Below are 15,116 nucleotides of genomic sequence, written 5' to 3'. Positions count from 1 at the left end.
ATTTAAGTTATGTGTACAAGAAGTTGAACTCTGAATTGATCAGGACCACTTCTTTAGGTTAATATAAGGTCAAACACTGATATAGTATGTGGTCATTCAATTTTATATGATGTGTCTGTAAAGATCATCTGCGATCTGTTACTCAAATGAAGTAGAATACCGGATGTTCATGTACACCTTTACACTTTTTTCTGAACCTCGGAGGGTTGAACATATGTACTTCTATCGAAATGTACAGAAAAAAACATCAGTCCAGTAAATTCCAACTGGTTTGTTCTAATTTAAAAAAAAAAAAAAAAAAATGTGGATCGAGATGTCTGCAGAACTATCTCCCTCGTGTGGTTAAGTATAGTAACTGCGCCCGTCGCAGGGATATTACGTAGCACATCATCATCATCAATGCCAGACGCTCGGACGCATCAACGCAGCTGCAACAATGGTAAGAGCTCCGATTCAACGAATTGATTTAGTTTCTTGTAGGAAGCAGATGCTTTCGCCAATGATCCGATCAAGAATGAAATAATCACCGCCCATCTACATCGTTCTTCACACTTTAGCTTGCTAGCCAGCGCATTGCTGTGAACATTAACAGCCTATGCTACCTTACGTTAGCTTCCTCCTGTTGTCTGTTTGGCAGCTTTTCTACTCGTTTTTCAAGTCGCTGGTGGGGAAGGATGTGGTGGTGGAGCTAAAAAATGACCTCAGGTATGCTTGCTTTTGGTTTTTACAATGTGACCTGTAGCATTCAGTTTTGGCTTCTTTTTTTCCCCCTCGTTTCCTTTTTTTTCTTTTTTTTTAGCGGTTTTTTTGAAAGATGGTGGCCGCCGAGGCTCAAAACTCATATCACGTTAAACGTGGGAGAGACGTAAATATATTTCCTGTGAAAGGATAAGGATCTTCATGTCTCTTTACTATAAAACGACTTCATGTTGGAATTGATACTCTTGTGTCTGATATGTCGTCTCTACTGCGAATTAAAAAAAAAAAATAATAATAATACAATTGCCTCACGTGAGAACATTTGAATTAACATTGTTTTAACATTTCTGGTTTAATCGATTTCAGCATTTGTGGAACTCTTCACTCTGTAGACCAGGTGAGAGACAATTTCCTTATCACAATTATTTTGAATCATACATATCTATTCATCTTCTGACATACTTACTCTTGTGATTTGGCGTTTCAGTACCTGAACATTAAACTCACAGACATCAGTGTCACCGATCCAGAGAAATACCCCCACATGGTAGGTTTCATATTGTTCTAAAACAGGGGTCACCAACCTTGTTGAACCTGAGCTACTTCATAGGTACTGGGTCCTATGAAGACCTGGTACCCACGGCCCCCCACGTTGGTGACTCCTGTTCTAAACTGTATTTGTTTGTAGATTAACGTGATTTACTTTTCTTTAGACATAACTTGTGTACAGATGAATACCTTTTTGAGCAATTACCTTTTAACCACTCTCCAAGTTATGCTCGTGCCATAGCAGACCATACCAGAATAAAATGCGCCAGTCGTTTGAACCTTAAAAGACTTGCCTTAATCGATCCGTTGGAGATGGCTTGATATTTTTGTCCTTTTTTTTTCTTTAAAAAAAACAACTATGCGTCATGTAATTGGGAGAGAAAATGCAACCGAACTGAGTCACTCGCGACAGTTCCTTTTATTGTGAGTGTCATGAATGGACTCCCTTCTGGTTTAAATTTTGCATCGCTCTGAGCAGTCTGCCCACTTTCAAAATGATGATAATTAGTGTCGCCGTCTCGCATTGTCCTGTTTTCATTTCACTCCAGCTGTCTGTGAAAAACTGTTTCATTCGCGGCTCGGTGGTCCGGTACGTGCAGCTGCCTGCAGATGAGGTGGACACTCAGCTCCTGCAAGACGCTGCGCGGAAAGAGGCCATGCAGCAGAAGCAGTGATGGATCACCAGTAGGGGGCGCTCATTGGAAAGGGGTTTGGGTGGGCCAGGGAGGTGATGGGTTGTGAATAATGATGACTGAAGAGGAGTTATTGGTTTGTTGACATGTCATTGATGGGTTTGTGTAGAATTGTTAGTTTAATTGCATTCCAGAGAATCAATAATTTACACAGAGCTGCAATTATTTGGAACCAGTTTTCACCTCTCAGGCTGAGTGGGGGCTTCAGTTGACTCTGTTGTCAGTTTTGTTTCAGAGAACAGGAACACAGGCAGCGCTTTTTTTGTTTGAGTTAAATAACAAGCACTGTTGCGTATCTCATACAAAATCAAACTATGGCTTTTGGAATTTTTCTTGTCACTTCAAAATAAAAAAGTATTTTATTTATATTCTGATTGTTTTTGTCTTTCAGTGGATTTCTATTGCGTTCCATTTTTGGGGGGGGTTAAGTGTTAAATTATGATTTATTATTGTCTACATTATTGGTACAACAGAATAAGATTAAAACCAGGGAACTTTGGCCCTAAGGGGAAGATATTTAACGATTGCCCAATTTAAAAATATTGTGTCTCGTGTTCTCCTTTCTGCCAGTCATCCTGATCAGAATAACAAACAAACAAATAGTGAATAATGACCTAAAAATGTGTTGAAAAAATAAATGTGACGACACATCAAAAGTTCCTTTTTCATCATTTGTTCTTGAATTTGACTCCGTCTGTGTGTCTTTTAGTAGGCTGACCGTGTAGAGCTAAGCTTTGATTTTGTTTGTATTATCAAAAAGCTTTAAACATTTTTCAATTCATTTTTTTTTTAATTATGAGTAGTTGACTTCCTTCTTGTAGTGTGCCGAGCAGTTTTAGACTAAAACAACAGGAGTCGATAAATAACTGATGTAACCGTGTCCTCACACTGAGTGACCGTAATGGATTTTATAGTCACTTTTATACTTTAAGAACTTTGATTCTCCAGTTCTTTTTAAATGGTATCTGCTTCTTCTGGAGTCATTTTTTTTTTTTTTATTAAACAAAAAACTCAGTCCAATGTAAATACAAAGAAATTCATTACCTTTATTTTACATTCATACATCTAAACATTATACAATAATCTTAATGCAGTTTTTTTGTCATTAATTTTTTTTTTTTTTTTTAAAAAAGACATCTAATTCAAAAAACAAGTCCTGGAAATTTTTACAAGGATGAATTTGCATGTTTTTAGGCTTGATGACAAGCAATTCAAAAAATATATGTACACACTCACACATAGACACACACAAGGATCGAGGACAAGTGGCGTCCTTGATTTGTACCTTAATACAGCCGGGCTGAATGGAGAAGAATTCAGTCGCCATGGAGAAAGGCACATTGAATACACAGTGTATGTACAAACAAAACAAAAAAACCTTTCAACACGAACAACTTTACTGTAGGATCAAGAACAATAACCAAAAAACTGTAAACCTTCACTTAATGGAAAAAAAATCAACAAACAAACCAGAAAACAAAATTCACATCAATACAAATACAAAATATTTTCTTGCTCAGTACAATGCAGTACCTTGAAATGCATTTCAACACTTGGATTGGCTCCGCCAGCAGAGAGCAATCCCACAAATAGAACTACACAATATGTCACAATATTTACGCAGTCACCCCCCCACCCCTTCGTGTGCACCCACAGCTGGCGACGGTAACAGAGTACACTATGCATATCAGACAGCAGCAGCAATCGTCTGACATGTTCCTGACTCAAACCAACAACAACAACAACGCCAACGACAGGCTCTTTTTTTCTCCCCCTTTTCTCCCACCCAATCCCCCCCTCTCATCACGTGAACATGGTAACTTGACGCGGTGCGCGCACGTCTACATGAAAATGTGAAGTCAAGCCTGTACAGCTGCAAATCTTGTCATCTTAAAATATATGGCCCACCCGTCAATCAAAATTTTCAATACTTTGAGAAAGTAAGTTCTCTGATATAAAATACTGTATACCCACCCCAAAAAAATGCTTGTTTACATTCCGTCCTTCTTAACAAAATAAAGCTTTATATAGGGACCTTCAAAGCTTAGAAACACTTCCAACATACATATATATAGTTATTATATATCTATATAGAAACAATAAAGTGACGAAGACGCCATTTGTGGCTCTTATGTTCACATGTAGTGGAAACCCGTTTAGAATGGCATACACAGCCAATTAAATTGTCTAATGAACACAGTGTGGCACTACGATATTTGATGATTGTACAAGTTGGGGGTCTTTTTTTTTTTTTTAAATGCCAAGGTCAAGATTGCCTCCTTTTTTTTTTCCCTCTTTTTTTTTTTTTGAAGCCGCGTCCCTTCCGCTTGCCTGCCACTTCAGCACACCTTCGTCAGGTCGGTGGGCATGTCCGTCGGCGTCGACATGCGGTACTGGATCTTGGTGTTGGTGATGGCGCCGTGCTTCTGTCGCAGGTGCAGCCGGAGTTGACTCTTGTGGCGGAAGTGCAAGTTGCATTTCTCACACTGGAGGAGGATAGAAGAAAGAGGCGGCGTTAAGCGAGCCAGCGCATTCTTTTTTGTTGTTGTTGTTTTTGTTGTTGTCATTGACGTTTTGTTTGTTCAATCATCACTTTTTTAACCCAAAACCCAAAGGTGACCTACATGGTAGGGCTTCTCTCCAGTGTGGATGCGCAGGTGGCTCTTCAACGTCTGTAGGTGGCGAAAGCGAGTTCCACAGATCTCACACGGATATGGCTTCTCACCCGTGTGGATTAGCACATGGGCGCGGAGATGAGCAACCTGCAACACACAAAACCATCAGTCTGAATCAAACCGAATGACGAGTTTAACATTTAGCAAGTGTCTTTTCTCAAATCAACCACATGGCATTTTAGATTTCAGGAGTGCTGGAATCCAAAGAATCCCACCAAAAAAATAATATGAACCCCCTAAATGTTATCATTCTGCCGCAATAGCTGCACTTCATTTCATCCCACATCAGAAAGGTCAAATATTCTTCCAGACTGAGGATTTTTTTTTTTACCTGTACAAAACGAGCGCCGCATGTCTCACACTTGTATGGCTTCTCTCCTGAGTGGATGCGGGTGTGAGTCTTGAGGTTAGCTGGTCGATTGAACTGAGCACCACAGATATTACAGCGATACGGCTTCTCTCCTGGAACAAAAAAAAAAAAAAAAAAGCGAAGAAGAGAAAATTTTGTTATCATCTGTGTAGAACTGGACTACCGACAGGCAGCGAGTGGATCCTCCTGGACGTACCTGTGTGGACAGTCTTGTGGCTTGCGAGGTTCCCCTTGTAGCGGAAAGCAGCCTGGCAGCGGTCACACTTGTATGGCTTGTCACTGTGCACCTGAAGCATGTGCTGTTTGAGCGCTTCATCCTCGGCAAACTTGGAGTCACATTCATTGCAGAAGAATGCCCCGTTTTCTATACAGGGGAAAAATCACAGTGGAGGATCAAGACCCGACATCAGACAGACTGTACATGTTAATATTATATTGTGTATATGTTGATAAAACTCACCACAACTGGAGTCAGAGTATTCCGAGTGCAATTCTGCCATGTCCTCCGTCAGGCGGGACCTGGAGGTGTTGGGACAGACCTCCGAGTGCTGCGGGGAGGGCGTGCCGCATGACGAGCAGTTCAGGTGGCTTGAGTAGTGTGGAGCGTGACTTTCACTGCCCCGGAGAGTCCCCTCGAGGGCGCTGTTGGTAAAACAGACCCAAGTAGTGAGAACAACTTTCAAAGGAGTCAAAATCTTTTAACATTTTTCCAGGGAAGCTCCTGTTCACACCCAAATCCTCTCACCCATCACTGTGCCAGGCAAAAAATTCAGACAATTCAAAGGCAAACTTGCTATTTCTAGTCAGGCCCCAGCTTAAAGTGCAGCTGTGCAAGTGTAATGACCTTACCTGCTGATGATGTTGTTAAGACGGCTCGCTTGTGGAATGGGCAGGTCCTCGCTGTGATCGTTGCTCTTGGTTTGTTGTTGTGGGTCCAGGTTCTCCGAGTCGCTGGGGTGGAGGTAGGGCTGCAGGCCCAGGCGCTGGGGTGAACGGAGTGCCGGTTCCTGCAGCCGGCTCTCGTCGTCCTTGGCGCTCTGATTCAACACGATGAACTTGTATTTCTTCCAGTTGCGAGCCTTGGGGTCTGGAGTGCCTTGAGGGGCCTGCACGCTGGTGCCCTGGGAGAGGCTGGCATTTTTGCTGCTGCTGGACTCTGTCGGGGAGTTTGGCTGGCAGTCCGACTTGAGGGGACTCTGCGGGCTGCTCATGAGGCTTTTACGTCCGGCTGAGGAGATCCCCAGAGGGTAGTGCTGATGGATCAGGTCTTCCTCCACTTGTGCGCCGTGATCTTTTTCTTTCTGGTGCTCGAGGGTCAACACAGGAAATGCACGTTTCCTCGAGCCAAGAGCAATGGACTGGCTGAGCGCCTCGTGGTTTTCCTTCCTTAATTCATCGCGGCCGACCTCCCTGGAGGTGTAGCTGGTGGAGTGGATGATGCTGGAGGAGCTAGTGCCCATCGACCGGGCGTAGTCTGCCCTGATGATGTTGGCGCTGTCGTGCGGAGGGCAATGCTTGTGATGGACGCTGCTCTTTGAGAGGTCTGCAAAAGGGTTTTTGGCGTCGCTCAGCTTGCAGAGGGGGAACGGGAATCCTGGCATCGGAAACTGGCCGTAGAGATGGTAGTTGCTGGGGTTGGCGACCCCGCTGAACATGTTTGAGCCGTAGGGTCTGCTGTCCCTGAACGGAGCCACGCGGCTGTGCAAACTGTCAACAACATCGTGGGGCCGGTATGCGTGGATGTCCTGAGGTAAAACCAGGGGACTGACCAGGAACTCGTCTCTGGACAGTTTGGCTGATGGATCACTGTGAAGAGAGGATGATGGTAAAGAAGGCAAACACAACAGATGCTAAACAAAAGACAAAAACCTCCTGATTTGTAACGGAGCCCACCTGGATTTGATAAATCGATGGCAGGTGTCGACAACATGGTCCATCTGCAGGTAGATGGCCGTGTTCATGATCGCCATGATCAGACTCTCCTTTAGCGTGAGACGCGAGGTGTACATGAACTCCAGCAGGATGGCGAAGCCCTCAGGGTCTACCTTCGGGTCCAGACTGATGGCGTTGAGGCTGCATTTGTGGGAGTCGGTGAAGATGGTGTAAAACAGCCCACTGTGACGGCGAGAGAGTAGGAAACACAAAGATCAGTCAGTTTGTCTCTCTGGGCGAGCGGTGGCGAAGCAAGAGAGTCCGACGGGGGAAACGGAAACACACACCTGCAAGCCATGAGAACAGTCTTGTGCGCACGAAACGGCTGCCGGTTCACCAGGATAGTGACGTCTGTCAGAATGTCTCGGCTGCGCAGTCGGTTCAGGTTGAGCAGGACGTCGCTGGCGTGACGCGTGAACTGTATGCAGCTGTCTGCTGCGCAAGCCATTTTCTCGAGATCTGAAAGCAAAAACACAAAATATTTATTTTCAATTTATATTTAGCCAAAAAACAAGGAAAAAAAACTCAATATTTTATTATATGCTGCACGCTGCTTTACCCGGGTTTTTTTTTCAGCTGAAGTATTCCTAAGTTTTAATATTATTTACATTGATTTAGCTGATATTTTATGATCCTCCATCGAGACTCTTGGACGAGGACAAAAACCGGTGCGTCCGTTCCTCCAGAAGGCGGCGCCATTTATTAAACAAACACTGTCTGGACTTTTTTTTTTTTTTTTTTCTCCTACCATTGGAATCCTTCCCCTACCCGTTACGCTCTCCGTCTAAGTCGCAAAATGACAAGTTCACACAACAATTGAAAGTAAAGAACGTTTGAAGTCGCACAGAAACGTAATAGATTTGTAACAAGCATCTGTTTCCCTCCCGGATGTTCAAAGTGAACGACTTTAAAAAATAAATAAATAATCAAAAAAAATGCAATAGCGGATTGTCACCTATAATAAGACATCAAATGCGCTGGATTCCTTAAGAAAACACACACACACACACACACACACACACACACACACTCACACACACACACACACACATGCACACACAAAAACAACAACAACTAAGAATCAAACGAATTATGCGAAAAAAGGAACACAAACTCTCCGTTTATTTATTAGCATTCGCTTCATCAAAGAAAAACTTTAGGGAGCTTCCGCGCAGTAACTTCGGGCTCCTCATCTTTTTACTGCACTTTCTACGATCTGATCAATGGGATTGCAGGGGGGGGGGGGGGGGACACTTTCAGCGAGCGGCTCCGTTTGACAAATGAAAGTTGAGCGAGAATTCAAAACAAAACAAAACAAAACAAAACAAAACAATCGTTCATTTGAGCGCACATGCCCCCGTGGCAGAAAACAACACAGTGATGAAAGCTGACGAGTGACACTTTTGTCAGAATGAAAACCTGTGCGAGGCTCATGCCGAGAAACACGGAGCAGCTTCTTAGAAACCTCTTTGAAACGGACTTTGTTAAGAAAATAAAAAAAAAAATAAATTTTTTTTTTTTTTTAATTTCAGCTGCGTGTCAGGCACGCGCTGCAAAAAGAAAGATTAGCTTTTTCTTCTTCCCTCGTAAAATTTAGGCGACATTCCGCTTCGTCAAGCCTGATCGCGCACGCTGACAGATTCTACAACTCAATGTCAGAAGTGAAGTCTGTAACTGGACCCGTCCTGAAATAGAATGAGGACAGAAATGTAGCCGAAATATGACACACACACATCCTCGTGATCATAGAATTACGACCTGCAGGTGAGCGACATGCAGGACACACAATAGGAGCCACTTTTCTTTTCTTTTCTTTTTTTTAAATTCATATTATTATTATCATTATTCCAGGGAATTTTAAGACCAGGACCACAACTTTAGAAGCACGACTTATCGCTGATGGGATTCAAATAAGCAACCAAACAACTATTAAGTTCAACGTCTTGTTTTGACACTTTGCAACAAGGTCTCGGGCGCAACAACTCCCCCCCTCACGAGCGCCAATAAAACTCTGCAACTATCGCAACTCTGCGCGCTCATCGTGCAGCGCGCTGTCACGGTGGAAAACAGACTACTTGGTGCGACGACGTGTCTTGTAGCGGTGGAAAAAAAACAACACGCACACACACACACACACGCGGACACACACAAGTGCACACAGAGCAGTTTCCGCTGCTTGCGAGTGTTATGGTAACAGACGGGCTCATTCGGCGCAACCTTTTGCGCTCCATTAGAGCAAATTACCAGCGCAGTTAAAAAGAAAAAGAGAGAGAGAGAGAGAAAAAAAAAATACTCTGCTGAACACGAGCGGGGTCTGCCACGCTGCCAGCAAAAAGTTCGCCTCGCAGCGCGATCCGTCGCCGCCGCCACGGCTACTGCGTTACAATGTGTTGACACTTGAACGCAACATAACAGCCTCAAATCAGAGCGTTACGGAGAGCCGCTGACAGCCAGCCAGCCAGCCAGCCAGTCAGCCACTCTGACCGGCGAGAGGGGGGGAAAACTCTTTCTCCTCGCTGTATAGTCATCTGCAACAAAGCTTATTTACGGCTTCACAACACAATTTGGACGGTGTCGAAAAGGGGGGAAGCCACGAGCCGAGCGAGGCGGCTGTCTGTCCCGCCCGGGCCGCTCCGAGCTCCCGGCTCCGAGCTCCCGGCTCCGAGCTCCGGGCGCCGGACTCGGACGAGCTGTCAGCCGCCGCCGCTGCCGCTGCCGCTGCCGCCGCCGCCGCCGCTGCCTTTCCACTCCGGACGGGGGTCACACAGACACACACTGACACGCGCACGGCAAGACGCTCCACGCCGGACAGCACAACAAATGAACATGGCAATGAAAAAGGAATAAAGATAGAATTAAAAAAAAAAAAAGATAATAATAAAAAAAAAAAACACGAGTAAACACACAGCAGCACATGACAAATTCGCGCCAAATTAAAACACACACACAGAAAAAGGAATTTTTAAAAAAAATCACCTGGTAGCGCTTTCCTAGAAACTTCTTGCATCACCACTTCTAAGAACCCCAGTTCTAAGAATCAGACGAGCACAATTCTCGGAATTTGAGCTCGGGACCGTACCACTTTCCCAGGGTAGGGGGGAGACACGTTTTTTTGCAGCCAGGCCAAAACAAGTGATTTTCCGGACGCTCGTTTTCGCGCCCGCCACCCGCATCGTCTCGCATGGCACAAAGAGCGCAATTCTATTCCCGAATGTGGCCAAAACAGGTGTTTTACCTCTATTAAAAACGTATAAATGTGTCAAAGAGTGACCCAACACCCCCGCGCCTTTGGTCGAGCCCCTACAGTCACAGGACGTCGGGCCGACTACGTCACGACTTCCTTAAACCCAACCCCCGAAATTCTCAGAACTAATTTTCTATTCTCTGGTTTTTAAGCAACTGTGTCGCCCCGTCCCGCACTCAACACACACACATACACAGAGAGAGAGAGAGCGAGAGAGCGGGAGAGTGAGAGAGAGCGCCCCGACACGTAGAGCTCACAGAGCGGCGTTTTTAATTAGGAGCATGCGGACAGGTCGGTGTGACAGACTCGGCGCCTTTCATCTTCTTTAAAACAGACAATTTCATTTGTTAATTGTCTTTTTTTTTTTTTTTTTTGCTTCTTTTTTTTTTTTTAAACGCACATTTCCTGCAGGTTTCCTGCTGACCTGATAAGGCGGGGGAAGATTTCGCGGCGCGTGCGGGGTTTGTTCAAATAAGTGGAGATTTATGAGATTCGGTCTTATTATTATTATTATTCCCGTAGACTGTCAGCTGCGACTGTTTGCCATATGGTTGCGATTGTTGAACTGTTGGCACTTTCTATTTCCGTGATGTTATTCTGGAATTAGCTGCATATGGCATTTTAATGTGTTCGTTTTTTTTTTTAATACTATCATTATTTTAATGCTGTCAGAGCCACCGTTCAGCAGATTGAACCAATATTTGGGCTAAAAACGTAGTGGTTGTGAACTTGTTGCACGATCTTGTGCAGGAGCTGTTAATTAGTCCTCCTTTCTGTTTTTAGTATTCATGTTATTAATGTGTTATTTAACATGGGGAAGATGTCCCTCTTGCTTTAATAGAATCAGCTGTGTTCAGGTTACAGTCTCTCTCTCTCTCTCTCTCTCTCTCTCTCTCTCTCTCTCTCTCTTTTCCCCCCCATCACGCTGTCTTGTCGATTCGTCTTCCTGTGAGACAGAGCCGTCCTGAATAAATATCTTATTAGCAGTGAAAGTCAGTCAGGCAGGTGGACTGAAAATGATTTGTGTTTTCACGGAGAGAGATTCTTGGAAAACTTGAGTTGAACACCTTCTTGTGATTTTTATTACTGTTAATTCGAGGCTTGTGTGTACTCACCGTTGCATCATTTCAGAGTTGGGCAAAAGAATAAACTTTAAAGTCTTTGTGTTTTTTTTGGGGGGGTGTTTTTTTTTTTTTTTTTTTGCCTGTTTAAACTTTTAAATTGTACGTCTCAACATCTAACAGTTTTGAAGTTAGGAGCTGATCTTAAAGTACGAGGGATGTGGTCAGGGAACGTGTGTGTGTGCGTGTGTGTGTGCGTGTGTGTGTGCGTGTGTGTGTGCGTGGGAAAGAGAGTTAGAGCACCTAAAAAGTTATGTTAATTTAATGATGAGGGGGAAGCTCTCTCTCGCTGTCAGTGACTCACCTCGGAAACTTTGCTTCTGGTGGCTCCAAACCGCGTGTTCCCCATCTTTTATCGTCCCGCTCAGTCCTTGACTCAGAAAGAGCAGCTGCTGAGCTGAAAATGTACATAACAAAAGGCACGATTACTCAATTAATTTGGAGAGATGCTTTTTTGTTTACATCGCGTGATGCCTGTGACGTGTTGTTTATCCCCTACCGAAATATAAGTGTTTACCTCTGGTTGCTTATGAAAAGACAAAAAAAAAAAGAAATCACAGAGTGAAAAAAAAAGGCAGAGCTTAATGCTCTGGTGACACTTTATGAATTAAATATCAGAATGAATAATTTGGTTGTAAAGATCAGAGGGCAAACACAGACGGAAGCACGAGCTGCATTCAGCCGGCGCAGACTGATGTAACAGGACATGAAGACGTTTTTCTCACCCACCCATCGGCTTCTAATTGTTACTATAAGTTGCTAAAGTCACATATCTATGGGCCGTTTTATTTTAAAATCCTCAGCGGCAACCCTCCTCTTTAATGCTTCTCCGGCTTTGTTGTGTCTATTTTTTTTTTATTACACAGTAACCGTGTGCAGCGATAGGCTTTGAAACGATCCTGATTTTCACATAAAATCACCCCTGGTTTTAAATGTTTGAGAGAGACTCTAAAAAATATATGACATCGGGGACGTTTGGAGCAGCCAGACATGGCTGCACTTGTCATTTATGGCAGGACAGAGAGTGTTAAACACGTCCGGAAGAATCACTCGCTGCACCCTCTCGTCTCTTTTCTTCGCCTTTAACCCTTTGCGTTGACGACGACGATGGTGCATCGGCCCATCTGGACCCCTGACATAAGCACACTTAAAACACAGAAAACACTCCAGGTGTTGCCAAGCCATTGGAGAGGTGTGTGGGTGAGGGGCGGGGGTGGAGAAAAAAAAAAAAAAGCTTAAAAAAGGGAACAGTCCACCAAATAATTAAGACGCGCGCCGTTCTTGCAGCAACCTCCGATTCAGCAGCGCCAAATAAAGATCTTCCAGCTCCAAACAAAGAGCAGCGTCAACTTTATTTTCAATCCACTCGGGGGATCTTTAAGGCGCCGCGGCTCCACACTTTATGCATAATGCACGGCCGTAAACCATCCAGGAGTGAGGGAGGGGAGATGTGTAATTTAGCGGATGGCGGGGGGCGGTGGTTAGGATGGAGGGGCCCCCATGCTGCGCCCGACTATAGCGGGATGAGATAATTACTGCGAATCCTCGGCTTACTCAACTCAACCAATTCCTGGCAAAAAATAAATGACCCACTTTACGACGGCGACGACGATGGGACGGAGGAGGGAGGAGTTTTGGGGGGGGGGGGGGGGGGGGGGTTGATCGGTATCCGGCCCCGTCCGGAGCCAACCGGAACTGTGGGGACGGCACGCGCACAAGGCCATGTAAATGAAACGACAGGGGTCGTGGCGTTTGGGCCTTGCCGTCTCTTTGTCCACCAATCAGGGCCGCGAAATAAAGCACGTCGCGGCTCGAACCGCCAACAGCCTCACGGCAAAAAAAATAAAAAAAAATAAAAAAATCAAATCTCCCGCAAGAGCCCCCCTGACACGGCGTGTGAAACATCACGCAGCCGTATCATTGCGTACACGCCGATTGCGCGGAAGGTCACAGAATAGAAATGCCCACCGACAAAAAGCCCCGGGCCCGGAGGTTGCCTCACTCTTTTTTTTCTCTCTCTCTCTCTCTTTCTCCCTCCCTCCCTCCCCCTTAAACTGCACACTTTTGTCTCGTTTCACAGCAAATTTCTGCCAACTTCAGTGTTCATTGTCAGCAAAGATGTGAGTGTGGAGTTTTGTTCTGAGAGGCATGATGCAACCCGGCTGTAACACCAAACAGATAATGCTGTTAGCTACAGAGGTCTTTTTAGTTCCTTTCTTTAAAAGAATTTTCTTTTCATATTGTTAAGTTTCACTTCTTTTTTTTAACTCCATGCATCCCAGAAGCATTTTCTCCCCTCCCCTCTCTCACCACTTTTTTTTTCTCTTTTTGGCCCACAACAAAGTCAACCCTTTGTCAAACGCCGAACACGAGTGCAAGGCTGAATTGTGACGCTCATGTGGAGGGTTTGTAACGGCGGCTTCTCTTTTGCTCCTATTGTGTCTGTTTTTATATGAAATCTTCTATTAAAGTGGAATGCAAAAAAAAAAAAGGAATCCACGTGTTTTATTTATTTTTAAATCTCTGAAATATTTCATGGGATAAAGAGACGCAAGGATTTCTTATAATTATCTAATTATCTCAACATCTAGAGTTGGAAGGTTTGGAGCTGATTTGAACGTACCAGAGACATGGATAGGGGGAAAATTCACCTGCGGGGATTAAAAAAAAAAAAAAAAAAATCCCTAGGCAGGTCACGATGGAGTCGATTTACTCAGCCTTTTGTTTTTTTGAGGAGTTATGTCGTAACAAGGCAACAATGCTTGAAGGTAATAGCAAGTTGAAAAGATTCAGTGTTCAGGGTTCACTGTTCACTGCAAGCAATATTTCAGGATGCTTCCCCAATAGAATTCCTCAATTATATTCTCTTTAGCCCCGCCCCCGCTTTCTCATGTTTATTTAGAATATGCAAACACGAAACTGCCCAGTAACCATCAAAATCAGATAGAGAAAATTCTGTGAATGGCGTTGAACAAGAAGAAGAGGGAACAAAAACGGTAAAATATTCAAAAAGGACTGATTAGAGCTGATTAACTTGGTCCTATTTATGTAATAAATGTCATGCATCCCAGATCCAGAACACTTTTTTTTTTGTGAGTCCTGCCGTTCAAGATGTTCTATCAGGCCAAATGAGCTTATTGAAAAAGATAACACGTCGAAGGAAGAGTAGTCTTTCTTTTTTTTCTATTTTTTATTTCGAAACACTTTTCCGCAGCGTGTCTGTGTGAAATAACCTTGAGTGCACCAGCTCGCCCGTGTGAGCTACATACCACGATTGTAGTCAGAGGCACAGATGTGTTAGTGGGCCAGAATTCCAATTTAGACAAATCAAAGCATGCAGATTCAGGACTTTCTCAAGGCCGGCCGAGAGGGGCCGGGAATGTATCCTGCCGAGTCCGGCTGCATGGCATTTTCCACGCATACCAGAAATGCTGCTCTGCCAGTGTGCCATCTGCTGGATGACGATTTGGATACTTTCACGAAAAAAAAAAACATAGAAGATATGCTGGGTGTAATCTCCAGCATTCGCACAAATCTTCCCAATCCGAGTGTTTGCTCTGTCTTCCCTTTTTTCTCGCACACGCCCAGGGCGGCGAGGAGTTCCAAGAGCACACGAGGAGCTGATAAATTAGGGCAGCTTCTGCACAGATTAGTTTCAAAGCCGCGTTATGTGTCTGTGCGTGGAATCAGTTTAGTAATTTAATAAAAAGGTATCCACTTCCTGCGATAGAAACTTTTAGTGCAGACAAAAACAAGTGGTTCTTATTTCTCCGAGCTACTCCCACTGATGATCCAATAAGAATTGACCAGCCCTCGCTGCCTGCTCTGATGTCA

The 15,116-nt window shown here is 44.3% G+C and overlaps 2 protein-coding genes and 1 long non-coding RNA gene across 4 annotated transcripts; 2 read left to right on the top strand and 1 right to left on the bottom strand.

The window, feature by feature from the left end:
* The first annotated feature begins 283 nt into the window (after positions 1–283).
* Positions 284–2,308, top strand: smx5. Its single transcript, XM_076045156.1, has 5 exons — positions 284–439; positions 638–705; positions 1,066–1,096; positions 1,187–1,246; positions 1,797–2,308. The coding sequence occupies exons 1-5, from the start codon at positions 437–439 to the stop codon at positions 1,920–1,922; spliced, it is 288 nt and encodes a 95-aa protein (XP_075901271.1). The 5' UTR covers positions 284–436; the 3' UTR covers positions 1,923–2,308.
* Positions 2,309–2,962: 654 nt separating this feature from the next.
* Positions 2,963–10,047, bottom strand: bcl6aa (BCL6A transcription repressor a). Of its 2 annotated transcripts, XM_076045127.1 has the most exons (10): positions 7,948–8,436; positions 7,873–7,902; positions 7,205–7,376; positions 6,879–7,100; positions 5,835–6,791; positions 5,446–5,627; positions 5,182–5,349; positions 4,947–5,077; positions 4,565–4,702; positions 2,963–4,426 (listed from the first exon to the last, which is right to left on the bottom strand). In XM_076045127.1, the coding sequence occupies exons 3-10, from the start codon at positions 7,363–7,365 to the stop codon at positions 4,280–4,282; spliced, it is 2,106 nt and encodes a 701-aa protein (XP_075901242.1). In that variant the 5' UTR covers positions 7,366–7,376; positions 7,873–7,902; positions 7,948–8,436; the 3' UTR covers positions 2,963–4,279. The 2 variants fall into 2 exon arrangements, with proteins under 2 accessions (XP_075901242.1, XP_075901240.1); XM_076045125.1 differs by lacking the exons at positions 7,873–7,902; positions 7,948–8,436 and adding an exon at positions 9,894–10,047.
* Positions 10,048–10,230: 183 nt separating this feature from the next.
* LOC142900710 (uncharacterized) lies at positions 10,231–13,549 on the top strand. The gene is made up of 2 exons (XR_012928922.1): positions 10,231–10,452; positions 10,573–13,549. It is a non-coding gene; the product is annotated as an uncharacterized LOC142900710 (long non-coding RNA).
* The last annotated feature ends 1,567 nt before the right edge of the window (positions 13,550–15,116 follow it).

Source organism: Nelusetta ayraudi, unplaced genomic scaffold (genome assembly GCF_046127955.1).
Source record: "Nelusetta ayraudi isolate G7.1 ecotype Tasmania unplaced genomic scaffold, CSIRO-AGI_Nayr_v1 ptg000084l, whole genome shotgun sequence".
Taxonomy (NCBI): domain Eukaryota; kingdom Metazoa; phylum Chordata; class Actinopteri; order Tetraodontiformes; family Monacanthidae; genus Nelusetta; species Nelusetta ayraudi.
The sequence above is the reverse complement of the archived record's forward strand: the minus strand, read 5'-3'. Positions and strand labels throughout refer to the sequence as shown.

Coding starts and splice junctions, on each gene's coding strand:
- smx5 (XM_076045156.1), top strand. Junction 706..1,065: donor GAGCTAAAAAATGACCTCAG/GTATGCTTGCTT, acceptor AATCGATTTCAG/CATTTGTGGAACTCTTCACT. Junction 1,247..1,796: donor CAGAGAAATACCCCCACATG/GTAGGTTTCATA, acceptor ATTTCACTCCAG/CTGTCTGTGAAAAACTGTTT.
- bcl6aa (XM_076045125.1), bottom strand. CDS start 9,924: ATGCAAGAAGTTTCTAGGAAAGCGCTACCAG. Junction 7,377..9,893: donor TTCTAGGAAAGCGCTACCAG/GTGATTTTTTTT, acceptor TTTTGCTTTCAG/ATCTCGAGAAAATGGCTTGC. Junction 5,350..5,445: donor ATACTCTGACTCCAGTTGTG/GTGAGTTTTATC, acceptor TCCCCTGTATAG/AAAACGGGGCATTCTTCTGC.